This window comes from Eulemur rufifrons, chromosome 4 (assembly GCF_041146395.1).
Source record: "Eulemur rufifrons isolate Redbay chromosome 4, OSU_ERuf_1, whole genome shotgun sequence".
Lineage (NCBI taxonomy): Eukaryota > Metazoa > Chordata > Mammalia > Primates > Lemuridae > Eulemur > Eulemur rufifrons.
The window spans coordinates 84,008,527-84,035,468 of record NC_090986.1 but is presented as its reverse complement, the minus strand read 5'-3'; the positions used below and the strand labels follow the sequence as shown (position 1 = coordinate 84,035,468).

The following is a 26,942-nucleotide window of genomic DNA, read 5'->3' as shown; positions in this document are numbered from 1 at the left end:
CCTAATTTCAGAAAGGCTTCCAAATTCTCCAAACCAGGATTTTCATTTTAAATATCAAAATGCCCTATTCCTTTAGAAAGAAAAATTAGAAATTAAGAGAGGACGTCTCAAACCACAGAACATGTAGGGGATTCTGGTGGAGTCTCCAGGAGGCGGCTGTGTACCCGGCGTCACCCTCGGGGGACCAGCCTCACTACCACGGACGCAGGGGCTGCACGCTCTACCTTTATGAAGTGCGGGTCCGCACGCGGGATGGTGGCGTCCCTGGGCTTGGTCAGGATGTACTGGTTGTTCTGGGAGTCGATCAGCATGCTGAGCCCCAGGCCGCCCTCGCCCTCTCCTCGCGTCGCGTTGTGCTTGGCACCCGCCTCTTCCTCCTCCACCCTCAGCACAGCCTCCACGTTGACCCCTTTCACCTGCGGGACCCAAAAGCAACTAGGATCAGCTCAACGCTTCGACCTCAGTTTTCAGACAGTAAACGCTAAACAGACGGAGGACAGAAATAGTCTCAGGATTCTGTCAAATGTGATGAAAGGTCAGCATTCATTAGCAAGAAGTTGGACATTTTCTTCAATTAAAGAATTTAAGGGGCTGGGTACAGTGGCTCACGCCTGTAATCCTAGCACTCTGAGAGGCCGAGGCGGGCAGATTGCTTGAGCTCAGGAGTTCAAGAGCGAGACCCCCGCCTCTACTAAAAATAGAAAGGAATTATATGGACAGCTAAAAATATATATAGAAAAATTAGCCGGGCATGGTGGTGCATGCCTGTAGTCCCAGCTACTCGGGAGGCTGAGGCAGGAGGATGGCTTGAGCCCAGGAGTTTGAGGTTGCTGTGAGCTAGGCTGACGCCACGGCACTCTAGCCCAGGCAACAGAGTGAGACTCTGTCTCTCAAAAAAAAAAAAAAAAAAGAGAGAGAATTTAAGGGTAGAAAGGCTTAGAAGTTTTGCTGCTTCCAAATATCTACTTTACCTGATGTAGGGCATATTCTTTCAAAATTTCATAGCCCTTAAAATACTTATGAGTTTTCTTCTAATTAGTAAATTTTTAAAATACCCTGTTTCTTTCACTGCGTTTTTATTCTCTCCCCTTTCTTGCTAATCTTATTCTGGTCTGTTTTTATTACCTAACCCTTTTGTGAGTCCACACCAAAACCCACAGTCAATTTTCTTTAGAATTGTAAACATACTAGGCCGGGGAGCAGGGTGAAGTCCTGCTTCAGACACAAAGGCCACCCAGTCCCCCTTCAGGGCCAGGCTGGGGCGGGGCAGACGCAGCCCTTAGAAACACAAGGAGGAAACAAAGGATCTCTTTCTTCCAGGAGACCAAATCAGCTCTCTCCCCTGTGAGGCAGGAGTGTTCCAGCTTGCCTTCGCTTCCCCTCTGTGCTGAGAACACACCCGTGAACACCGTCAAACACACGTGCCCGGGAGTGAGCAGCGCGGTGGTGCGGGAGCAACGCTGCTTACCGATTTGTTGTCGTCGAAGGCATGCTCTTCTATCTCTTCCTCCAAACGGTCTGCCGCCTTCCGCACATCTTCAAGGATCTCATCGAGGATGGATAAACTTTTGTTTTGATGTTGCATATTTTTAAGAGCTTCAGCTTGATGTTTTTCTGCTGCCAGAAGTTCCACGTATTCTGTTTCTTCCTATTCATTTGTAAAAAATGAAGAGTTAGATTTACTAAGAAATAAACCAGGATATGACTTTCTTGTATGCACTCCGGTACCTGGCCTGACTGTAATCAGTCCGTCTGCTCCCTCAGTCAAAGGCCACATTCCTGTACGTGTGACGCTGACCGTGGTCAGCTAGGGTAGGCAAGCGTCCTGGTAATCCAAACGTAACTGGGCTTCGCACCTGTCTGGGGAAAGCTGTGTACACACACACCAACAAGTGTCACGTGGCATCTGCAGGCCATCTAGTCACAAAGAAATCACTTTCTGAACTGACTGTGTTACAGCACCAGACCTGCCCCGTGTGTGAGGTGCAGCTGCACTTTAAAAACAGATGTGACACTTGAGTACGATGCTACTACCTCAATTTCTAAGCAGGATACACACAAATTATGGTTACAAAGGGAAAATTGTTCCAAATACCATGTAGACTGTGACAGCTTTATTTATTTGGGAAATTAATGGGTGGTGTGGTAATGAAATTTAGCAAACGTATTTATATATCATATTTAGTCAATAACCTCACCTTAAGCTTGCATTCACATCCAAACAGGTGGGGCAGAGTTGGGAGCCAGCAGCAAAGGCCAGTGCCAGGAGAGCGCAGGCACATGGCTGCAGGTCTGGCACACACGTGCAGGTCTAGCACATACGTGCAGGTCTAGCACACATGTGCAGGTCTGACCATAGCTGCAGGTGTGACCACAGCTGCAGGTCTAGCACACAGCGGCAGGTCTGACCACAGCTGCAGGTCTAGCACACACGTGCAGGTCTGGACCACAGCTGCAGGTCTAGCACACACGTGCAGGTCTGGACCACAGCTGCAGGTCTAGCACACAGCGGCAGGTCTGACCACAGCGGCAGGTCTAGCACACAGCGGCAGGTCTGACCACAGCTGCAGGTCTAGCACACACGTGCAGGTCTGGACCACAGCTGCAGGTCTAGCACACACGTGCAGGTCTGGACCACAGCTGCAGGTCTAGCACACAGCGGCAGGTCTGACCACAGCTGCAGGTCTAGCACACAGCGGCAGGTCTGACCACAGCTGCAGGTCTAGCACACAGCGGCAGGTCTGACCACAGCTGCAGGTCTAGCACACACGTGCAGGTCTGGACCACAGCTGCAGGTCTAGCACACACGTGCAGGTCTGGACCACAGCTGCAGGTCTAGCACACAGCGGCAGGTTTGACCACAGCGGCAGGTCTAGCACACACGTGCAGGTCTGGACCACAGCTGCAGGTCTAGCACACAGCGGCAGGTCTGACCACAGCGGCAGGTCTAGCACACAGCGGCAGGTCTGACCACAGCTGCAGGTCTAGCACACAGCGGCAGGTCTGACCACAGCGGCAGGTCTAGCACACAGCGGCAGGTCTGACCACAGCGGCAGGTCTAGCACACAGCGGCAGGTCTGACCACAGCGGCAGGTCTAGCACACAGCGGCAGGTCTGACCACAGCGGCAGGTCTAGCACACAGCGGCAGGTCTAGCACACAGCTGCAGGTCTAGCACACAGCGGCAGGTCTGACCACAGCGGCAGGTCTAGCACACAGCGGCAGGTCTGACCACAGCGGCAGGTCTAGCACACAGCGGCAGGTCTAGCACACAGCTGCAGGTCTAGCACACAGCGGCAGGTCTGACCACAGCGGCAGGTCTAGCACACAGCAGCAGGGCTCACCACAGCGGCAGGTCTAGCACACAGCGGCAGGTCTGACCACAGCGGCAGGTCTAGCACACAGCGGCAGGTCTGACCACAGCGGCAGGTCTAGCACACAGCGGCAGGTCTGACCACAGCGGCAGGTCTAGCACACAGCAGCAGGGCTCACCACAGCGGCAGGTCTAGCACACAGCGGCAGGTCTGACCACAGCGGCAGGTCTAGCACGCACCTGCACATCTGACCACAGCTGCAGGTCACCAGTACCTGGAGAGTCTCAGAAATAGGAGGTAGGAACTGGTGCAGGTTGAAAATGCTGTTCAAGTGCTATCAAGTGTGCATATTTGAGCCAATGTTACTCAAACTAATATTTGTTCTCTATGTATAATAAAACCACCACAAATCTGACCCCAATAAGTATTTCTATTTATAATAAAACCAAGGAATGTCTCAACTATCCAGAGGATCCCGTAAGACAGTGACACCTGCTCAAAGACAGCACTAGGGCTTGTTTCTGATGCACGACAGGAGTCCAGGGTTCACGCACGGACGACAGAGGCAAGATGACTACAGCAGGAGTACTGAAAACCGTGATTAAATACTAGCCCGATGACCATATTTCTATCAAAAAATACCGTATTTTGGTAAAGAAAGCTTAATCAGTCTATATTTTCTCTACTTTCAAAGCTGTGTAATACCACAGACTCTTCTATGAAAATGAAATCCCATTCTGTATTTACAGGGCTTGGCAAGGAGCCTGGCATATAACAGCTACTCAAGAAATGATGGTTTTAAAGTAAGTAGCATAAATAGGATCATATGCGATACAGCTTAAAATGATCAGTTTCTTCTTGTCATTTCAAAAGTATACTTTGTCAAAGTCCTTAATTTAAACATATGCATTTGTTTAAATTAATCTTAACATTTTGTTCAATAAAATCACATTGAAGAAAGTCAAACTTCACATTAACAGGAATTCCTGCAGAAACTTGCCAAAATGTTCATTGAAGTTATAAATATGTTTATTTCCTCATCAGTTTATTAGTACAACTTGAGTAACTTTATGAATTACCCAGGAATTTCCCCAAAAAGAGAAACTTTCCCCAAGAGAAGGATTAGAGACTGGCTCTTTCTAGAAGCGGTAACGACACTATTGTGCAAAAGGGAAAAATTCTCCCTCATGTCAGAGACTTTCTAGGTGTGATGTCCCACGCACAGGCGACCCAGCTGAGACACGGGCAGTGTCCACGCCCCCTCCCTCTGCCCCCGGCTCAGGCGTGGCCGTGGGGGGCCTGACCTTTATGGCTGCCTCCCTCAGGGCCTCCAGGCGCTGCCGGCTGCTCTCCTTCATGTTCACAACGTCCTTGTAATCTCCCTGCAGGGCTCTCTGCAGGCCGTGGATGGCCTGGAAAACTGAATTTTCGCTTTCATTCAGCTCTTTCTGGAAAATTTCAAATGTGTGCACCTGGAACAGTTTCTCTTCGTTAGACAGGCCAACGTCTTTTTCCACCACTCTGATGGCACTTTTCAGTTTGTTCAGAACCACGTTCTTCTGGCGAAGCAGCCCCGAGAGCTTCCTGCAGCCGTCCAGCACCCACTGCTTCCTCTGGGCGAGGGCCGCGCCCCTTCCCCGGTGCAGCTTGATCACGTGCCTCGCCACCTCCGCGTGGTCTGCAGCCCGCGCTGCCAGCGGGAGCAGGGCAAGCAGCATCCAGAAGACACGGTCCCCTGCGATCTTCATGATCTGGGGGCGGAGCACGGGGCGAGGCGATCCACAGATTCCTGCTGTGTCGACCTGGCATTTTAGAGACGCATGTTCAGCTGAAAGAGATTGTCACATACAGGTAAACAACGAATCGTTCCTATTGAGATCAGAGTTAAAGCATTACATGATCAGGGCCAGGACACTGTCACCTTTCTGAAGAAAATATTATCTTTCCTAGATTAATATCAACATCTGAACATAGACTGAAATCAAATGCTGACTGTTAATGTACCTTTTATGGTGCCTGGTAATGAGTGGAGATTAAAGGTTAGTTACATATGAATTTAAAAGTTTAAAGGCAATTTTTAAAAAAGAAAACTTAGCCTCACATATCTAGCAACTCCAAATCTAATGTAATTAAGAGGGTCCAGAAAATACCATCGGCTTCCCCATCACAGACCAGTGGCTGCCTGGAGAAACCGTGCTCATCACCATTCCAGAAATGGAATCTTCTCAGCCACTATGAGCTTGCTCTGCCACTTTGCTTGCTTTCTAAAATAATTTGGAATTTTTCCAAATTTCCAAAGTCAGTCTACAGTTAGATGCTAGTAAGTCATTAAGGATTAAAAAAAAAAAAAATCACAAAAATAGAACCATACCTGGATCTCTAGGGCTTTATGAAATGTTCAAACATTTTCTATCATCCAAATTCATTCTCCTTCTCTTCCCTTCTTTAGGAAGAACTAAAGTAATACATATTAATTTGTCCTTGCACGTGTAGCACAGACAAGAATCTGCTTTCTGAAGATTATTTTTGGACGAGTGAGAGGTTTCAGTGCCGCTGTGGCCACGGGGCCTAGCTGGTGACAGGAAGGGCAGGGCTGGACCCGGACAGGAAGGAGTGTTTTTGGAGGAGCAAGTGGAAGCTACTGGTCACAGGCAGCAAAGGTCACGGAGAAAGAACAACTCAGAGGCTGGAAAACAGACGGAGAGAGGAAGAAGTGGTGAACAAGAGAGGCAGAGGGCCACCGGCTCTAACTAGCATCCACGGGGCTTGGCCGAGAACAGCCTGACTCGGTGGACATCTCTGCTGCTAGGAGATCACCGGTCACAGTAGCTGAGCCGAACAAGAAAAAGAACCAAAACCTGCCTCCTATTTACACACGCTTTATAGCTTCAAGGAAAAAATAAAACTTTATTACATACCATCTACTCATTCTTAACAGCAGCATCCAATAGGTACTCATGTCAAGAATTACTAGCCAACCGTCAAATAGACCAACATTTCCGCTACCTGGAGATCTGGCTACTAAAATATCATCTGTATAATTTCATCCAATTCCAGTAGGTTTAATCTGGTTCCCCAAGCAAAGCAGATTAGATACAGCAAAAATAAGTGTGGAATTTCTGGAGACAGCATGCTGACCAAAGCAAAAAATAACAGCCAACACAAAGAAACAGACAAGCTTTATGAAAAACAAACATGAGAACTCAACAAGCCTACAAGCCAGATTATTTAGTGAGGGCTAAATTATACGCACCTCAGTAGATCCTGAAGATACTACTGTGTCAGACAACAAACGTCACCGATGTTCAGAGATGACAAGTGTGAACTAAAATAAAATCTTAAGGCTCACCTTGCACTGGCTGACTGAAGGGACCCCCTCTTAGCCATGGGAATATCCTAAAACTAAATTGCCTGCCAGGAGGAGGGAGGTCAGACTTGCCTCATCATGCCCCCTCCCTTCTTGGGGACATCCTTTGTAACCTATTAACAGACAGAAGGGTAAGTGAGACACACCTGCAGGTCCTCAATTTACACAACAAATAGATGTCAGGTGGCTTGTCTCTGATTAATAGCTTCTTATCTCAAAACATTCCAAGGCTTTAGATAAAGCTTCATGTATTTAAACAATTACAAGTCAAAGAATCTTTAAGCCCACCTACAACCTGTAAGAGCCCCCGGATTCAAGATGGCTCACCTTTGCAGGCCAAACCAATGTATGCCTCCCATGTATTGATTTATGACTTGACCTGTAGCCCCTGTCTCCCTGAAATGTATAAAACCAACTGTAACCCAGCCACAGCGAGTCCACTTGCTCAAGACTTCTTGACTGTGGCTCCGGGTCACGGTCTTCAAATTTGGCTCAGAGTAAACCTCTTTAAATTATTTTACAGAGTTTGGCTTTTTTTCCTGTTAACAGTAGTAAGGTTTTTTTGTGAGTAAATATCTTTAGCTTCAGTGTTATTTTGTCATTTTTTTTTAATTACTAAAAAGACACTTTGGATTTATGTCTTTATAAAGAATTCTTATATACACACGTTTTTATAGTGAATTCGTAAATATACACAACTTGGACAGATCTCGAGGCTGAGTGAATAAAAGGTCACCTACTGTGTGATTCCATTTATACAACGTTCTCAAAATGGCAAAGTTATAGAGATGGGGAGCAGATTAGTGGCTGTCAGGGGTTAGGGAAGGGCGGGGAGGTGGCTGTGTTAGGAAGACCCTCGTGGGATGGAAATGTCCCGTGTCTTGACATGAGTCTACACAGGTGATAATGCTGACGGCACAGGTCCAGACACACACGGGTGCGCATATGGTACGATCTCACCAGGTCAATGGATTCTATCAATAGCAATTTCCTGCTTACACCAGTTTTGCAACGGCTACCACTGGAGCAAACACTGGAGCAACCCACTCTGCAGGACCCCTCTGTATCGTATCTTACAACTGTATGTGAATCTATAATCACATCTGCTAGGCTTAGAGAATTCACCCTCCCCAGACTTCCATCCAAACCTCCTGCAGAACCCACTGCTCTCCCCTGCCTACGGGTATATTAGGCAGTAGCCTTTGCCAGACCCCCAGGGAGGCAAAGGAATGGAAGGCAAGAGGGGAACAACTTACTTTCCTTATCCCTCCCTGTTGTTTGGAAAGAATTTATTACAGCTGCTGTTCTGGCCCTGTGGCTCACTCCCCCAGAAAAACCCGCTATAAAACCCAAGGCTCTCCCCTCCCTCCAGGTGGACGCTCTTCTCAGCCTCCACCCATCAGCACCCAGATGCACAAATAAACATCATTTTGCTACACATGAGGCTTCGTGTGTCTCCCTCTAAGCTCTGGACCTAACAATATCAAAATAAAATTTTTTTTTTTTTTTTTTTTTTTTTGTTGAGACAGAGTCTCACTTTGTTGCCCAGGCTAGAGTGAGTGCCGTGGCGTCAGCTTAGCTCACAGCAACCTCAGACTCCTCGGCTTAAGCGATCCTACTGCCTCAGCCTCCCGAGTAGCTGGGACTACAGGCATGCGCCACTATGCCCGGCTAATTTTTTTCTATATAGATTTTTAGTTGTCCATATAATGTCGTTCTATTTTTAGTAGAGACGGGGTCTCGCTCAGGCTGGTCTCGAACTCCTGACCTTGAGCAATCCACCCGCCTCGGCCTCCCAGAGTGCTAGGATTACAGGCGTGAGCCACCGCGCCCGGCCCAAAATAAAATTTTAAAAATTCTATATAAATGCTTCCTATTTCCCACACAACCCTCATTAGGTGTAGTGATCACCACTTCACTGCAGAGCAGGCAAACTGTCCCCATGACATTTTTTAAATATTTTAAACTAGGCAATGCCCTAAATAGAGGCAAAGATTTTCTGCTACAGTAAAACTCAAGATTGCTTTTCATCTAGAGCAACAGCACCATCAATGCTGTGCACACACCCTGAATTTTCATATTACATACACGAAAACACGAATCAAAATGTCTGCTAACTTTGCCAAATTTCTAATGTGTTTTGCTTGTTTATATGAACACAGAACAGGAATTAAAAAATTTACTCTAAAACTGTTGAGATTATTTGATTGAGAAGAAAAATATTTGTAATAAGTGCGTTAAATGATTTAGAATAGAATGGCAACGGTATTCACTATGAAGCCTACCCAAAAACAAAAACTTCTAATACTTCTAGTTCAGTATCATTTTACATAAAAAACTACATTGCTCTTATTCTATTGAGAATTTTTAGTAATTCAGCAATGTCACATTATCATCTACTGTGTAAAAAGCTTAGTAGCAAAGCACAGCAATATTGTCCAAGATCAGGCTTTTCCAAAGCAAAGCCACCAAAGTTAAAGACGCCTTCCTTATCCTTCCGCCGCCTGAGGCTCCGGCGGGGAAACCCTGGGTAAGTGAATAGCACCTTCACCTGGGAAAACATGCAGCCTCAGGATACTTCACGGAATGCCTGCAGGGGATGCTGAGGCAGCCCCTAGATCTTCTCCAGTGCTAGGGCAGGGTGGGATGAGGTTTGAGTTTGGGGGCCTCTGCTCCCTGTAGCCAAAGAGCCCTCCTGTCTTCCTCAGGCCTGCGGGACCCACTGCCACAGCACTCACCAGACTAAACTGCAGCAAAGGAGTCTGATTTATGCATCTCACAAGTATTCATTAAGCAGCCACCTTCAGGCAGATGCTAAGGCCGCCATGAAGAAAATGCAAAGGTCTCTATCTGGCTGACTCCCTCGCCCGACTATGCCAGGCTGCATCACAGTGGGCAGGACAAGACAGCCCACTCCGAGTCGGGCCCCAGAGTGCATGTGTGTGCGTGTGCATGTGTGTGGAGTGCGCCCTGAGAGGATGGGGTGGGCAGGCATTTATAGACAATGATGAGCTGGGGCTGTGGGGAGGAAAATTCCCTGGGCAAATGGTGTAGGTGTGGCCAGGGCAAGATTAATGTGTAATACAGAGTTACTTAGCTTCCCATGGAAGAAGGAAAATATGATTATTTGTAGTAAATGACTTAAAATTTGAGTTTCTTCATGGTACAGTGAACATTTCCAAGTTCAGCACAACACAGTATTTGAGTAGGCAAAAAAGGGAGGCATCAATGAAAGACAGAAAACCTCTCAATAGAAATAATTTGCCTCAATCTAATTTGTGATGCACTTAACTTTAAAAACCTATTTTAAACTCTAAAGTATATTTCTTTTTTTTTTTTTTCCTTGAAACAGAGTCTCACTCTGTTGCCCAGGCTAGAGTGCCGTGGTGTCAGCCTAGCTCACAGCAACCTCAAACTCCTGGGCTCAAGCCATCCTCCTGCCTCAGCCTCCCAGAGTGCTAGAATTACAGGTGTGAGCCACCGCGGCCGGCCTATTTCTTAAAGATAGAGCATTTATAACCCTACAAATTTATGGTTGCCAAATAAGTATATGATTCATGGATATTATATTATTCATATCTAATTAGTAAAAGAATAGAAGAACAGGGTAAGAAAGATACGAGGAAAGAGAAAGATAATTTTTAAGGACATTAAAAGCTTCTAAGTATTGAGTGTTAAGTTAAACCTCTAGAAAAACCAAATATTTCACTAAGTAATCCAATCATTAAGGTACTTCTTTAAAAAACATTGGTAACATAAGAGAAATATGGAAGACCTGTAAGATGTTCTAATCGAAATGATGATCAGGAAATCGTAAAAATATTAAAAGGTTGAACAGTAAATAATTACGATTTATAATATGTGAACCTTGGCGTCTTAACAGTGTTCCAAAGGGATGTTTAAATAGCCATTATGTTTGTTTATTCAGGTGATACAGGTAAGATCCACAAAGAACCAAGAGGCAGGGCCTGGAACAGTCGCCCAGAAGGGAGAGGCAGGAGGAGCTGCGGGGGGAGGGGAAAAGAGGAGGGAAAGGAGAGGAGGAGGGGGAAGAGGGAGGAGCAGCAGATCTAGAGGGAGGAGGAAGGAGAGGAGAAAAGGGAGGAGGAGGAAGAAGGGAGGAGGGAGAGGAGGAGGGGGGAGAGGGAGGAGGGGGGAGAGGGAGGAGGGGGGAGAGGGAGGAGGGGGGAGAGGGAGGAGCAGCAGATCTAGAGGGAGGAGGGAGAGGAGAAAAGAGAGGAGGAGGAAGGAGGGAGGAGGGAGGAGGGAGAGGGGGATGGGGGAAAGGGAGGAGGAGAAGGAGGGGAGGGGAGGGGAGGGAGAGGAGGGGGAGGAGGAGGGAGAGGAAATGCCGCCCTCTCGGCCCGGGTAGGGACGGCCCCAGGAGCAGGAGGGAGCGAACCCGCCGAGCCCCCGCCCCGGGGGGTGCCATCACCCCAGTCACCCCAGTCGTGGGACTGCCCACGCCGACCAGAAGGCTCCGGACCCCGCAAGGGGAACTCGACACCTCGCTGCGGGAAACCGCACTCCCGGGACCCCAGGTTTCTGAGCTAAACTTCGGCCCTACCCGGGAGACCCGACGTCAGACGCCAGACACCCCCCGGAGCGGCCACTGGGGCCGGGGCGGAGAAGGGGCGCCCCGAGAAAGGAGCCCCAGGGCAGAGGAGGGGAGCCCCGAGAAGGAGCCGCGGCGCCGCGGGGAGGTCAGGGCTCCCCGCACGCTTACCCGAATGCACCTCGCAGCGCTCACCGGGCCGGGCGGCCGCGCCAGGACGTCCTGCCGAGCATCACCGTCCCCCGACCCCGAGGCCTGCGGCGACGGCGCGGCCTGAGCCCAGCTGTGCGGCGCCCGGAGCCGAGGGGCGCGGCGGGCGCGGTCTTGCCCGCATCCCTTCCCAGGCGGCCCCGGGGCCGGAGGGGAGGGACCGGCCGCCGCCCTCGCTGCAGCGCCGGCTCCCGCGACGCGCGCCCGTCAGCGGCCGAGGCCGCTTTAAGAGGGCGGGCACGGCGCGGCGCGGTGCACGCCGGGAGCTGGAGTTCCGTCGCCCGACCTGTCGCCCACCTTGTCCCAAGATCTCCTCCCGGCCGGCGTATGGCCCGGCAGCTGCAAGCCAGCGATGACTCCGAAGGAGCGAGCTGCGGCCCCTTTGAGAGAGACCGGACGCCGGGAGCTGAGCGGAGAGAGGCGCGAGTCCCGTCGGCCCTCGGGCGGCGCAGTGCACGCCGGGAGCTGGAGTCCCGCGGCCCGACCGCGGCCGGCGCGCCCGGCGAGTGTCCCTCAGCCCGAGACCGCGGCCGCCTGAGGACGAGCGCGGAGACTGCCGGCTGCGCCTGCGCACGAAGCCGGGGCCGGCTCACGCAGGCGGCGCGGGGAGAATGGTAGGTGGCCCCGCGTCGCCCTCTGCCCGTCGTGGGCCGGGTCGGTCGAGGTCGCCAGCTCCGTGACGAGGCGGCGTGCGGGGCCGGGCGGGCCGCGGGTGCGGGCGAGGCGGTGTCGGGGCCGCGGCCGCGGGAGGGACGGGGTCGAGGGGCGCCTGCGGGCGCTGCTGGGGAGCCAGCGCGGCCGCGGCGGGGCCTCAGGGACGCGGTTCTCGCCTGCAGGTCGCGGGAGCGGGCAGGCTTGTCGCGGGAGCGGGCAGGCTTGTCGCGGCGGCGGGACCGCGTTCGCGTCTTCACGAGCTCGGGTCGGCACGGGGAGCCGGTGCAGGCCGGGGCGGCCGGGAACCCGCGGGCGAGGTCCGGGCGTGGGTGTGAAGCGCCGCGTCCGCGGGACGAGGCGGGGGGCGGCTTCCACGGGGCCGTCCCGGGCTCGGCAGGTCCGGCGGGGCTCCGTGCGGGTGGCGGTGTCACCGACCAGGGCAGATTCGCGGGGCAGGCGGCACAGCAGTAGGGGAGACACGGACGGGCATTACAGGTGGTCGGAGATCCAGATGCGGAGCTCGGGAGAGGTTTCTGGAAGCGCACGTCCGTGACCGTGAGGTGTGGGGACCGTGGTAAAGACGGGCTTCGTCGGGCACCGGCTGACAGGCGTCCCGAGGCGCGCGTGTGTGTGCGTGTGTGTCTGCGTGCGTGTGTGTGCGTGTGCAGGGCGGTGGGCAGGTGCAGATTTGGGTGCTCAGGGAGCTGCGGCCCCAGCGGGCGAGACAGACGCTGAGCACGCCCCCGTCTCCTCGCGGTTGCGGAGAGTGCTGGGGAGGGACAGGTCCGGGAAGGGGGGACGGGGGCGGGGGAGCGGGGTCGCGGGGTCAGGGGCGAAGGTCACGAAGGCGTGGCCAAAGTACCGCGCGCTAGCCGAACTCCCGGGACTGAGGGGGCGGCAGCCGTGTGCGGGGCTCCGGGGAGCGGGAGATCCGCCTGCGGAGCGCCGAGCAGCTTCTTCCGAAGGGTGAGGCGACCAGGAGCTGGCGCGGAGACCGCAGCCACCCGGTGCAGTCCGCCCCAGCAGGCTTTGTCCTACTGGGGACGGGAGGCTGCTGCAAGCATTGGAAGGTTCCGGCAGAAGAGACTCGATAGTGCAGGGAAACAGGCAGAGCGCAGTGGGGAGGGCAGAGCTGCAGGGCGGGAAGAGGAGCCGAAAAGGACACAGAATGGCTGGTCGGAGGAACAAGGCTAGCAGAAACCGAGAGGACAGTGTTTAAAGGGGGAGGGCAGTCACAGGTGCTGCCTAATGGAACGGCTGAAAAGGTCCCACAAGGCTTTGGTGACAGTTGGGCCGCGTGGCCAGGCCAGCAGGGAACGAAGTGAGTTAGAATGCACACGCCTGTGTGGGTCGAGCTCCGACTCTCCAGCGGTTAGGGGCGAGGGGCCTGTTGGACGGGAACCTGGGAAAGCCTTGAACGCGTTTGTTGTGCCAAAGAGGACCGTTCAACCTGGAGAGGTTGTTGATTCAAGCGCGTGAATTTAACCGCGCCCCACCCCCAGGCCTGCTCTACACCAGAACAGTCAAAGTGATCAAGTTTATGTTGCTTATTTGATCAAAATGGTTGCCCTGTCAAGCCTCTTGTAAGTTGATCCTAAGAGATGATTTTGTTGTATTGTCTCTGGAAGAACATCTTCAAAGTTTTTTTCATCTTATTAATATATATAAGGCATCCTTGGTGCCCAGATTATGTCAGTGATTTTGCACACGGTCACAGTTAAAATGTTCGAGACTTTTTCGTAGTTTAGAGATTTTATTTGATGTTTCCACTGGATTGTCCAAATTTTATTAATGAAACATAGAAAATGGCCTCCCCCACTTGAAAAGTTGTCCTTAACAATTTAATTTTCATGACACGTTAAGTCTCGGTGGACGTTGTCAGAGCCTGAGGGACAGGCCCTGGTGCTCCACCTTGTGGACCTTGATTCGTTTTTTGTGGGTTTAGTCTTGCCTGGGTGGACACAAAGCTTTCTTCTTTCCCTGCAACTTTTTAGTTTATGAGCCCTTTTTTTCCTAGGAAGCTTTATGCCAGCTCTCTTTTTTACAAATCGCAGCTTGGTCTCTTAGTCACTTTTGGATGTGAAGCACATATAGTCTTTAGACTTAGCTATTGCTTGTTGTTTTAATCACTTGTTTTGTGGAGAAACCTGTAAGGGGTGACATCAAGTTATTGCAGCTGTATTGGCAGTTACCTCGCTTTCCATCTGCCCAGAGCCTTGTTCATGGGCTACGGCCTGGGCCTGGCCCCACCGCTGTGGCTGCTCTTCAGAGCCAGCACCTGGGCACCACCTTGCCATTCAGGGTTGGTAGAAGTGTCTTGTGACAGATCAGGCAATTCGAGTAGATGGGAGAGGGACCTAGGTGTTTCTCTATCTCCACGTCTGCCCACTCTGCAACCAACATAGCGATGGGTCACAGCAACTTTGAATGGCCTGAGTCCATGTACTCCTCGTCTGCTCTTCTGGAGTTTTAAAAAATACTCCTGTATGCTGTTGGTGCAATGATATTGTCATGTGCGGGGCTTCAAGAGGTGATCATCAGCACCATCACATCCGGGTTCCACGTTTGTGTGATGTGGAGCCATCACGTGTATAATGCGGGTGAATTAATTCAGTTGCTGATTATATGACGACAGCTACTGATTAGTCTTGGAGGTTCTAAGGATGCTGTGTTGAATTTTTTTTAGGTGAAATTCACATAACAAAATTAACTTAAAGTATGCAATTCACTGGTGTTTGGTACAATCACAGTGTTGTGTAACCACCACCTGTATTTAGTTGTAAAACATTTTCATCACCCCAAAAGAAAACCCTGTACCTGTTAGCAGTGGCTCCCATTCCTCCCTCCGCCAGTGTCTGGCACCGCTAATCTGCGTTCTGTGCCTGTGGGTTTGCCTGTTCTGGGCATCTCATGTCCATTGAATCATACAGTGTGTGGCCTCTTGCATCCAGCCTTTTTCACTCAGCGTAATGTTTTTGAGGTGCATCCATGTTGTGGCGTTTATCAAAACTTCATTTTTATGGCTGAATAATATTCTATTATGTGGATATACTGAATTTTGTTTTATAACCATGACAGAATTTTGAAATCTACCATGGTGGCTGTTTCCGTAATAAAGACATCATGGCTGTTCCAAATTCCTGATTTTGGGGGTTGCACATCTGTCTTTATCTTAAGGCTTTTGAGGCAATTCTTGGCTTTTGCTCACCCCTCCCTTAGGGAGTTTCTCAGCTTCATGAAAAGGTTTTTTTATGGCTTTGTCTTTCATCTGCTGACTGTTAAAGCATGTGGCATCTGCCTAATTCAGATAAACTTGATCTTACCAGAGAATATAACCTTGAATTCTTTGTTTAGTTCTTTTCAAGGGCTCAATTTCAGGAAATAATATAGAGAATATATATTCTACATGTTCCTCTAGAATCTAGATCGGGGTCAGCAAACAACAGCCCACAGTCTAGCTGCCTGTTTTTGTAAATAAAGTTTTATTGGCGCACAGCCACACCCACTCACGTATGCGGTGTGGCCAACTGCCTTCCCCCTGCAAGGGCAGAGGTGAGTGTGTGGCAGAGGGAAAGTTTTCCCCCTTCTGGTCTCCATCACCGGTTCTTAACCTGGTTCCACCTTCCCCTGCCTTCTGAGCACTCCACGGATGGGCTTAAACCGTCTGTGAAACCCCTGAGGTTTTATGCAAAACTGCATGCCCATGTGTGAACCATGTATGTTTTCCTGGAGGAAAGACCCTGACTCGTCAGATTCCAAAAGGAATCCAAGACCTCCACGTGGTCAGAAGTCATTGTTTTGAGGAACTGAAATGTTAATGACCTGGGCTCACCTGGATCAGCAGTTCTCAAACTTTCTAGTCTCAAGACCCCTATAATAATTGATTGGGACCCCAAAGATGTTTTGTTTATGTGAGTAATCATCATCAATATTTACCATATTAGAAATTAAAATAGAAAGTTTGGAAAGATTGATTCACTGACTGGTAAAGATGGGGTCTCACTGTGTTGCCCAGGTTGGTCTTGAACTCCTGGCCTCAGACGGATCCTCCTGCCTTGGCCTCCCAAAGTGCTGGGATTACAGGTGTGAGCCACCACACCTGGCCTAAAATATTTATATATTTCTAAATTAATAATAAGCCCATTACATATTTGCATTACATTTTTGCAAATTTCTTTAATGTCTGGCTTCATAAAAGGCTTTCACATTTTTGGTGTTGAGGGTGTTGTGATAGCACAAGTCGTGCAGCCCCCGTACCCCCTGCTCTGAGAAGGTGGGAGAAAGGCAGATACCAGCTTAGAGTTCTTAGGACAATTTTGTCACCGAGGACCGGGGTCTTCAGAGCACGCTGGGGGGCTGTGTCTCTGGATCACATCATCTTGTCCTGCTGAGTTGTGTTCTGATACTGGGCATCCGTGGGCTGTGGGTAGCCTTAAGGGAAAACTCGGGGCACTTGCTCGTTGGCATTTTGGTGAGGGACAGGTCTGTGCAAAAGGGACATTGTACGTTGTTCCTTTCAAGAGAGCGGCAGGAGCCACTGCCCTGTGGGCTGAGGGTGGGAGGAGCTGGAGCTCTGCTGAGCCACAGGTAGGTTTTTAGACCTTACTCGGGTCCAGGTTTTCGGCTCCCTTCCAGCTCTGGGTGGCGTGCATGTCTGTGTGCTGTGGTCTCCTGGGCTTTCTTCCTTTGCTTTTTCCCCTCCTCTTAATTTCTTCACCTCCATCTTGTTATCCATTTATGTATTTCTGTAAGTCGTATTATAATTCTGTTTTTATGAATTGTCTCATCTTTATTTGTACAAGATTGAGTATAAATCCTAAGTAAAAAATTCCCCCTTGTCATATTCTCTAAAGCCATTGAGTAGAAACATTATCATCTAGTAGATTATAGTCTGTTTTCACTTAGAGAAATTAGTGAATCACTTTCTTTTTCAGTGTTGCTTTCATCAGTTACCTCAGCTAAGTGGAAATTTAACCATCCTATATCTGGAAGTATTAAGATGTTATTCTGTTTCATTATATGCTATATATAGTACAGTTACTTGGCAGTTTTGTTATTTATTACTTACCCACAGCCTCTGCCCTATTTTTTCATTTTATTTCTGTCTCGTGTACACAGACATTCTTGTTAGTATTATCGTTGTTGTTTAGTCATAACAGGCTTTTTGTGCCTGCTTGTGAGACTGTTACAAGTTTGTTTTAACACTATTCTTAGTTACATGAATATGTTTTCATCAGTGTGGTTCTGCTGGTTTTAAACTGGGAAAAACTTAATAATGTTTCCAAACCACACAGCCTTCTCCTAGTCGTTAGTGCCTCAACTTGAAGCCAAAGAAGACCCTGGAAATGCCACCACCCCCCCACCCACCCCCCGCCCCCGGGCCTTGTCTTGTTTCATCGGAGGGCTAGGTGTGTGTCACAAAGAGAGTACTGAGATTTTTAGGAAAAAATACTGTTATACTTCATGCAAAGTGAACTGGGTAGAGATCAAAATGTATTTTGTATAAAATATTATAATTTTTCAAATATCAGAACACGTATTTGTTACTATGGAGCTGCTGTCATTTCCGCTTTCAGACTGGGCAGCCTTTTTAACTGATGAAGAGCAAGGCTTTGTCTTCTGTAGTTCCGAGGTGACGTTGAGTCACCCAGTGAGAGAACTAAGTCCAGTTAAGATACAGGCATTAGGGGTAGAGGCTGAAACGGACCCTGGAGAGGCTTCACTGGCTTTCCCGCTTCTTTTGCATCCCAAAGCATAAGCTTAAAGCGTCTCAGAAGGACAAGGTCCGCCAGTTCATGGCGTGTACGCAGGCCGGCGAAAGAACTGCTATCTACTGCTTAACGCAAAATGAGTGGAAACTGGACGAGGCCACGGACAGCTTCTTCCAAAACCCAGACTCGTTCCACAGGGAGTCCGTGCGGAACGCGGTGGACAGGAAGAAGCTGGAGCAGCTGTACGGCAGGTATAAAGGTAAGAGCGGATGGGACAGCAAAGCCAGACAGACACTCTCTCTGGCGGCCACAGGGGAATCACAGCTTGGAGGTGGACGTCTTGGTGGTGGTTACCTCTGTCCCTACTGTGTTTCTCTGAGCACTTCTCTTTAGGCTGAAGCGCCAGTGTTGAGAAGGTTGTTTCGGAGCAACACCAAATCAGGAAAGGATCCCAAAGCGAGGGTTAAGGGCCGCATCTGCTCAGCCAGTGTCCTGGTCTTTTAGCACTGAAGCAGCTGCAGCCTGCGGAGAAGCTCTGGGAAAAGCTCCCGGCAAAGAAGCCTTTGTCTTGCAGACTGGGGACAGTCCTTTTCATTAACACCAGTACTGAGATTGGAGCTTTCTCTACCAAAATGCAGCTGTGCTATAAAAATAAGTCTGCACTGATGAGTATATGCAGATCCAAATCCCTCAGCAGGTTTTGAATTTTCACATCCAACGCTGAATCGGTTACAAGCAGAGGCAACAAGGATTCAAGAGTTGTCTTCTTGGCGCACTACCACGCTCAGCTCAGCCAGTCTTGCGTGGGCCTCCTATGTTATAAAAACGAGTGGACTGTAGTCCTAAAATGACTTAAAATATTCAACATTATTGTGTATGAAATCTACCAAGATGGTTTGTTAGGTAAGAGCATCATCACGTATGATGTTAGGAGACAGAATCGAGTAAGAGAATAAATGGGAGTTTTTTACAGAACCTTTGTCAGTAAACTCTGGCCAAGGTCGTTTTTCTCCCTACTAGAGTTGGAAGGGTGTTTGTGGTTTCAGTCATTTAATTTATATCGTAATTTTTCTTTGCCAACAACACATATATAAATAATGTAGTATATAGTACTTTAGGTGTGATAAAAAATTTAACTTTGGTCATTTAAGTAAAGAACCTACATGTTTTCTCTTTGCACCTTCTAAACCAACAGAATTCACATACACATTACGATAACGTGTTATGAGACACATAATCTGTCTGAAATTACTAGACTTAGTTTGGTGAAGTCTTGCTGGGATGCTTTTAATAGATTTCAGTGTTTGATTTTCAGGTAGACAAATGCTAAGTCCTTTAATTTTATTTCTAAACTAGAGATAGGAGGTAGGGAGCCTGGATTTCTAAGCTGTTAAATGCGGATGCTTAAGCTAAATGATCTTGGAAAATAATTGCTGTCCAGTGGCATTAGAACTAGCAAATGAATCACTCAAAAAGAAAAACATCATAGTTGTGATGAAAAACTCAAAGTATTATAAAAACTTTATCCATATGGTATCTTTTATAGCAGTTTACCTTTGGGCAAACTAAATGTCTATAAACTTGAATCTTTAGGGAAGTTAAATTCTTAGTGATCAAATCTTCTCAAAGAAATTTCAATGATTTTTTTCCCCCTAAAGCCCAAAAACCTACATTTTTTAAAATAGGCCTGTTTTCTGGAGAACGCGTTACTTGTTACTCACTGTTCCTTTCATATACAGTAGAAATTGCAGTCATTGACTTACGTACTTGAAACACTCTTCTGGGCCTGTGTAGTGGAGAGGTTTGGGTCTAACCACTTACGTTAGGATTATTTTTCAAAACAGCGTAACTTCTTTTTCTCTAATTTTCACTATAGACCCACACGATGAAAACAAAATTGGAATTGATGGGATCCAGCAGTTTTGTGACGATTTAAGCCTAGACCCTGCCAGCATCAGCGTTTTGGTCATAGCATGGAAGTTCAGGGCCGCAACGCAATGTGAATTTAGCAAAAAGGAATTTGTAGATGGCATGACAGAGCTTGGGTAAGTCAGTTGTTGTCAGTTTAAATTTTTTCACAAAGGAAGATGCTTTGAATATTATTTATTTTTCAGCAACCTGTAAATATTAATTTCATATCTATTTATTTTCTTTGTATATCTTAAGAATTTCTTAGGCATCTGCACTATGAAGCCTTTGGTTTCCTCTTACATTCCAGTTTAAGGCTTTATTTCATTTCACATTTTTATTTTTATTCATCTTAATCCTTTTGTAGCTTATTTTCTTTTTAATTTTTTCCTTCCAATTTTGAGTTTACAGTAAATACCAGGTTTTTTCTAGCCATTCAAATTATTTAACAATACTGTATGCTAAGTAGACTGTTATGTTGCTATGTTAAATATTAATGTCATTTTGGTTTTTGCTTGTAACATTTCTGTATTCTATCTACAGGGTTGGGATAAAAGCTTCATTAATAACTTAAGATGTTTCTTATTTAGCAGATAAGTCATAAAAGTAAATGAAAGCACCTAATGCAGCCGCCTTCTAATCATTAAGCTCACTGAACTGCAGTCATGCACTGCATAGCGCCGCGGCCCTCAGCGGCGGCCACGGACACGACAGTGGTCCCATCAGATTATAATGGAGCTGACAAATGCCTGTCACCTAGTGACGTCACAGCTGTCACACAGCACAGCACAGTGCATTGCTCACGTGCTTGTGGTGATGCTGGTGTAAACCGGTCGGCGCTGCTGGTCATAGAAAGTGTGGCACATACAGCTATGTATAGTGCAGAATACTTGATAATGATAATAACTGGCTGTTTGACCAGTTTATGTATTTACCATGCTATGTAGCGTTATTTCAGAGTATGCTACTTATTAAAAAAAGTTAGCTGTAACACAGCCTCAGGCAGACCCGTCAGGACGTGCCAGAGGAAGGCACTGTCACCGCAGGAGACAGCTCCGTGCATGTTACTGCCCCTGAAGACCTTCCAGTGGGACGAGATGGGGAGGTGGGCAGTGATCGATGATCCTGACCCTGTGTGGGCCCAGGCTGTTGTGTGTGTTTGTGTCGTAGTTTTTAACAAGAAAGTTTAAAAAGTAAAACATTTTAAAAAGTAAAAAAATTTTAAAATAGAAAAAAGTACATAGAATAATATAAAGAAAGAAAATATTTTTGTGCAGCCTTTGTGTTTGTATTTTAAGCTAGATGTTATTACAAATGAGTTTAAAAGTAAAAAAGAAAATTAAAAGTTTATGAAGTAAAAAAGGTTACAGTAAGCTAAGGTTAATTTATTATTAAAGAAAAATATTTTTTTTTTTTTTTTTTTTTTTTTGAGACAGAGTGTCGCTTTGTTGCCCAGGCTAGAGTGAGTGCCGTGGCGTCAGCCTAGCTCACAGCAACCTCAAACACCTGGGCTTAAGCGATCCTACTGCCTCAGCCTCCCGAGTAGCTGGGACTACAGGCATGCGCCACCATGCCCGACTAATTTTTTTTTTTTTATATATATATTTTAGTTGGCCAGATAATTTCTTTCTATTTGTAGTAGAGACGAGGTCTCGCTCATTGCTCAGACTGGTCTCGAACTCCTGACCTTGAGCGATCCACCCGCCTCGGCCTCCCAGAGTGCTAGGATTACAGGCGTGAGCCACCGCGCCTGGCCTAGAAAAATATTTTTTAATGAATTTAGTGTAGCCTGAGTGTGCAGTGGTTTTCAAGTCTACAGGAATGTCCGAGGCCTTCACAGTCACTCACCACTCACTCCCTGACCCGGAGCAACTTCTAGCCCTCCAGGCTCCATCATCATAAACGCCCTCCGTAGAAGTCCCGCTTCTTACCGTTTCTGCCATGTTGTTACCGCGCCTTTTCTGTGTTTAGCTGCACAGCACTTCCCATCGTGTCGCGCTGGCCTGCAGCGCTCAGTAGTTACCTGCGGCGCAGGCTCTGTGGCCCGGGAGCCGCGGGCAGCCTAGAGCCTGGGTGTGCCGCGGGCGGCCCCACCTGGGTCTGTGTGAGTGCACTGTGGTGCTCACATACCACGAAGTTGCCTAGTGACGCATTCATCAGGACATATCCCCGTCATGAGGCCACATGTGACTGTATTTCACGAGGTGATGTAAAAGCCAACTTGTTCGACTTGCTGTTATTTCTGATATTCTGATATTTTGGTGTTGAAAACTTAGAATAGCATATTTTTACCTTTTTTTTTTTTTTTGAGACAGAGTCTCACTCTGTTGCCCGGGCTAGAGTGAGTGTCATGGCGTCAGCCTAGCTCACAGCAACCTCAAACTCCCGGGCTCAAGCCATCCTCCTGCCTCAGCCTCCCGAGTAGCTGGGACTACAGGCATGCTCCACCATGCCCAGCTAATTTTTTCTATATGTATTTTTAGTTGTTTGGCTAATTTCTTTCTATTTTTAGTAAAAAGGAGGTCTCACTCTTGCTCAGGCTGATCTTGAACTCCCGACCTTGAGTGATCCTCCCACCTCGGCCTCCCAGAGTGCTAGGATTACAGGTGTGAGCCACTGCGCCCGGCCAGCAAACCTGTTCTTAAGCCATGTGCTTATAGCAGCCAAGGGAAAAGAAAAAAATGTTGTTTTTCCACTTGTTTTTTCCACTAAACTGATGAATCTGTATTTGTCAGCCTTGTCTCTTTAGATAAACTCTACAAGACTTGCGTTCTAATGCAGATGTTCCTCACCTTGTGGCAGGGCCACGTCTGCCCAGCTTTAGTGCATGTGCTGCCAAAGTGAGCACAGGATGGGGTGACATCTTGGTACACCTGTCGTAAGTTGAAAATGCATTTAATACCCCAGTAAACCCATTGTCAAGTTGAAAAACGAGAATTCAAACCCTTGTGAGTTGGGAGCTGTCTGTGATATCTTGCCACATTTCTGGTGGTAGTGTAAAACCAAAATACCATTACAACAGTGGTGTAACAGCATGTTTCTTTATGTTCTTTTTACGTAGGAAAGCCTAGGTGAGTTACTAGTAGTTTGAGAATGGAAAGTACCTATAATGTGTTACACATTATCCTTTCTGTTAAAATCTCCCTTAAATGGGAAATTTTGGAAGTTAGTGCTTCTTATGGAAACACTATTGGCATTTCTTAGTCAGTGTCTAAAAATATGTTGTTCAAGGAAATTTTTAAAATTCGTATTATCCTATTATGTGTCGTATTTTAAAGATTATGAGTGTAAATCTTCCCAGAATATATCAGATGATTTGGTGCCCTCGTACCGAGAGTATGCAGCATGTGATCCAAGGTTACAAGTTTATGATGATGATACCACTGTTCATGTCTCACAGGGCAGAGGTGAGAGCATTTTGTAAATATTAAAGTTCTGTACTAAATATTATATTAGTGCTATAGTGTAGAGATAATGTCAGTGCCCGTAGGACTGTTCGCGTTTATAGGACTAAGCTTTAGAATAGCTCGTGCCTATTTTCATTTTTCTCACACTTTTTCCTGGCTATCAACTCTCTTGACTGAGGTTAGAAAATGTGCTTTTAACAGTTGATCCGACATCATTTCATTAGGGGCCTGAGGATTTTTAAGTATACTTAGTAAAGTTTCTGAGCATGGTGTTTAGACACAGGACGGGGTCATTGGGAGCAATTGTACTGTAGGTGACAACTAGAAAAGCTGGATGCGTTTTAAAAAATCTGCTTGAAGGCATCAAAAAACTAGCGAGATAGTGAAGAATTATGAAACAGAGACCCAGGAGGAGAGCCCAGCATTTGAGGCTGCTCTTCTCCGGAAGGCATCTGGCAGTTCTTTTGACAGCCTTTTATAGGCAGAGGGACACAACTGAAAACCAGGGCCTGGCAGGTCTTCGGGGTGGAACAGCCTGTCCTCCAGGAGTCGGGGTGAGCTGGACATCCTCCTGGGAGCTGCTGCTGGCTCCGGCCAGCGGGGTGGCCTGGAAGACATCAGCCCTTGGAATGGGATTAGGGCAGGCCCACGTTTCTGGTGCCCACAGGGCCTGGCAGAAGTGGAATGCTGCTTAGAAAAAGACCTCACCTGCACTACTTCTACAAACACTTGTTTTCTGCTACAGCGTCTGGCACAAAATCAGAAATAAACAGGCATATGAGGAGACAGAATTACATAAAAAGAGCCAACAGAAAAAACGAATAATAGAAATGAGCCCACGGAAGTTCCAGGAAATGGAATGCTGGAATAGACTAAAATAACTTTGCTCACTTTGTTCAGCAGATAAGTTGCCAGAGAACTAGACATGTAAAAGTCACATAGCGTAACTAGAAGTGATAAGAACTGGCAACCGTGAAACGGAAGGACAGAGCAGGAGGACTTACGCTACCTGATTGGAGGACTTTGTCTACGGCTGTAATGATAAGGACAGCTTGGTGCTGGCTTGGGGTCAAATCCACCCGTGGAATACCGCAGGAAATCCAGGTGTAGGTCCACACGCGTGTAGTCAGTCTTTCGTTCTTACGGCGATGTCAAGGCATTTCAATGGAGCAAGGAAGAGTCTTTTCAACAAATGATGTGAAACAACTGGATAAACGTGAAAAAACGTAACCTCAATCTCTACTTCATATCATACGTAAAAATCAAGCTAGATTGGAGAGTTAGACAAGAAATTAAAAACTGTGAAGTTTTTAGACAGAACAGAATACCTTTGTGGCCCTGGGTTAAGCAACACTTCCTTAGAGAAGACATAAAAAACACAAATCATAAAGGAAGAAACTGCTAAGTTGGACTTCACCGAAGTTAAAAACTTCTGCTCGTCAAAAGATACTATTAAGAAAATGAAAAAGGCAAAATGCAATGGGAGAAAATACTGGCTATATAAATACATCTTATTAAAGTATAAGAATATAGGCCAGGCACGGTGGCTCATGCCTGTAATCCTGGCACTCTGGGAGGCCGAGGTGGGAGGATCGTTTGAGCTCAGGAGTTTGAGACCAGCCTGAGCAAGAACGAGACCCCATCTCTACTAAAAATAAATGAATAAATTAGCTGGACATCTAAAAATATACACAGAAAAAATTAGCCGGGCATGGTGGCGCATGCCTGTAGTCCCAGCTATTGAGAGGCTGAGGCAGGAGGATCACTTAAGCCCAGGAGTTTGAGGTTGCTGTGAGCTAGGCTGATGCCACAGCACTCTAGCCCAGGCAACAGAGTGAGACTCTGTCTTTAAAAAAAAAAAAAAAAGAAAGAATATATAATTTGTAAATAATAGAGGGGAATAAAATAACCAACATTCATTCATGTTTTTTTTTTTAAAAACTCAGAAAACTAAGAACAGAAGAGACAGTCCTTAATCTGACCAAAAAGAAAAAATGGTACGGCAAGCGTTACAGCATTGTGCTTACTGGAACCGTGAGCCACGTTCCCCTTGAGAGGAGGGAACAAAACCCAGGTGCCTGTTTCCTCAACGCTGGGGATCATGGCTGGTCCAGTCTGCAAGGAAAGCACCGGCGTCAGCAGTGAGGCTAGCCAGACCACAGGACCCGGGGTCAGCAAGCCAAAATCGAATTTCAGAGCCTCAAATGCAGCAAAACTGTGAGGTTTTTTAAATATATGTCATTTTCAGTATCATGGAAGGTACAAAATAGCTGTGATAAATCCAGTTAGAGATGTGTGATTGCCCACAGAGACAGCAGTAGCCCATTCAGACGGGGGAGAGAAGACCTGAACAAGTGGAGAAATACCCCTCACTCAGGTTGCAATTCTCACTGTTTTATACCTGAGTTTATAAGCTTAATGTGATCTTAATGAAAAATCCCAATGGACAGTGTGTTTATGTATGCAAAATTTGACAAGCTGATTTGAAATTTATATGAAAATGCACAGCCAAAAATAGCCACTTAAAGAAAAAGAACAAGATTATCTGCTCTACCAGATGATCAAGACTTCTAGAGCTGTCATACTGAAGAGTCCATGGTATTGAGTGCCAGAGCAGATAAATAGACCTGATAAATAGTGCCGAGAAAATTAGTCATATGGAAAAAAATCTTGATCTATATTTCACACCATATATGAAAATGAGTTTCAAGTGAATTACAGACGTCAGTGCCAAAGGCAAAAGCGAAAGGCCTCTGGAGAGTAATATGGAAAGGTATCCTCCTCATGACCATGCAGTAAGGTGGGCTTTAAAACATCACCACACACACACGCTACACGGGAGAAGACTGGTGGAGTGCATCCGCATCGGAATGAAAATCAGAACTTCTGGTCATTAAGAAGCACCACTGAGAAAGTAGAAAGGCTGTCTGCATTCTGGGTGAGAGTGCTTTAAAATACCTGACAAAGGTGTGTATCTCTGATATATAAAGAATGCCTACAACACAGTAAGAAGATAGCTTAATTGAAAAAATGGGCAAGAGATTTGAACAAGCACTTCACAAAAGAAGGTCTCCGAATGGCCGGGGAGAATGTAAGGTGTCCGTCTCACTCGCAGGGTGAGCACAGCGAGAACCGCAGTGAAGCAGAACCCAGACCAGAGCCCACCCTCTGGAACGGCTGAAATAAACACAGCGGGAAACGTCCGTGCACACGGGCAGCAGGACCTCTTGTGTGCGGTGTTAGCATCAGTTAGGCACTGAGGGCGCACAGACCCGGGCTCAGCCGTTCCACCCGGGACGTGCGCCCCGCCTCACGCACTCTCGAGGGTGCCTGGTGTGTGTGCAGAGCAACAGCATTGCTTGTAACCAGCAAGCTAGAAACGGCCAGTGCTCACCAACAGCAGGACCTATAGATTATGAAATAGGGCCACAACAATTCCATATGGCCAGTAAGATGAACCAGCTGGAGCTATGCAAACTACAGGAATGAACCTCACGTTCATCATAAAGGCAGAAAACAAAAAAAGCCAGACACAAACTAATACACACTGAGCTCTCATTTATATCAAGCCCAAAATCACAGTGAAGGGGTGCTCCTCCAGGCAGTGGGGGAGGGGGGTGCTCCTCCAGGCAGTGGGGAAGGGGGTGCTCCTCCGGGCAGTGGGGAGGGGGGTGCTCCTCCAGGCAGTGGGGGAGGGGGGTGCTCCTCCGGGCAGTGGGGGAGGGGAGGTGACCAGCACACAAGTGCAGCTTCCCTGTGGAGGGGGAGGGGCTGTGATGGGGAAGGGCCCTCGGCCACTGTCCAGGTGCCGCTGCCA

At 47.6% G+C, this 26,942-nt stretch overlaps 2 protein-coding genes across 6 annotated transcripts in view; one reads left to right on the top strand and one right to left on the bottom strand.

The window, feature by feature from the left end:
* TMCO3 (transmembrane and coiled-coil domains 3) overlaps positions 1 to 11,835 on the bottom strand; it is a 56,083-nt gene extending 44,248 nt beyond the window's left edge. For 2 of the 4 annotated variants that reach the window (XM_069467806.1, XM_069467810.1), the window contains exons 1-4: positions 11,407 to 11,699; positions 4,618 to 5,141; positions 1,469 to 1,648; positions 225 to 416 (exon numbers count right to left, since the gene is read on the bottom strand). In XM_069467806.1, coding sequence (XP_069323907.1) covers positions 225 to 416; positions 1,469 to 1,648; positions 4,618 to 5,061 — 816 coding nt within the window. In that variant the 5' untranslated portion in view covers positions 5,062 to 5,141; positions 11,407 to 11,699. Of the gene's footprint in view, positions 1 to 224; positions 417 to 1,468; positions 1,649 to 4,617; positions 5,142 to 5,684; positions 5,822 to 11,406; positions 11,700 to 11,742 lie in introns of those variants that run through there. The other 2 variants (XM_069467808.1, XM_069467807.1) reach the window with 2 other exon arrangements.
* A 110-nt stretch (positions 11,836 to 11,945) lies between these two features.
* The window catches only part of DCUN1D2 (defective in cullin neddylation 1 domain containing 2), a 33,670-nt gene continuing 18,673 nt past the window's right edge, over positions 11,946 to 26,942 (top strand). Inside the window, exons 1-3 of one of the 2 annotated variants that reach the window (XM_069467813.1) lie at positions 11,946 to 12,059; positions 17,853 to 18,069; positions 19,687 to 19,855. In XM_069467813.1, coding sequence (XP_069323914.1) covers positions 12,057 to 12,059; positions 17,853 to 18,069; positions 19,687 to 19,855 — 389 coding nt within the window. In that variant the 5' untranslated portion in view covers positions 11,946 to 12,056. Of the gene's footprint in view, positions 12,060 to 13,631; positions 13,683 to 17,852; positions 18,070 to 19,686; positions 19,856 to 26,942 lie in introns of those variants that run through there. The other variant, XM_069467814.1, reaches the window with a different exon arrangement.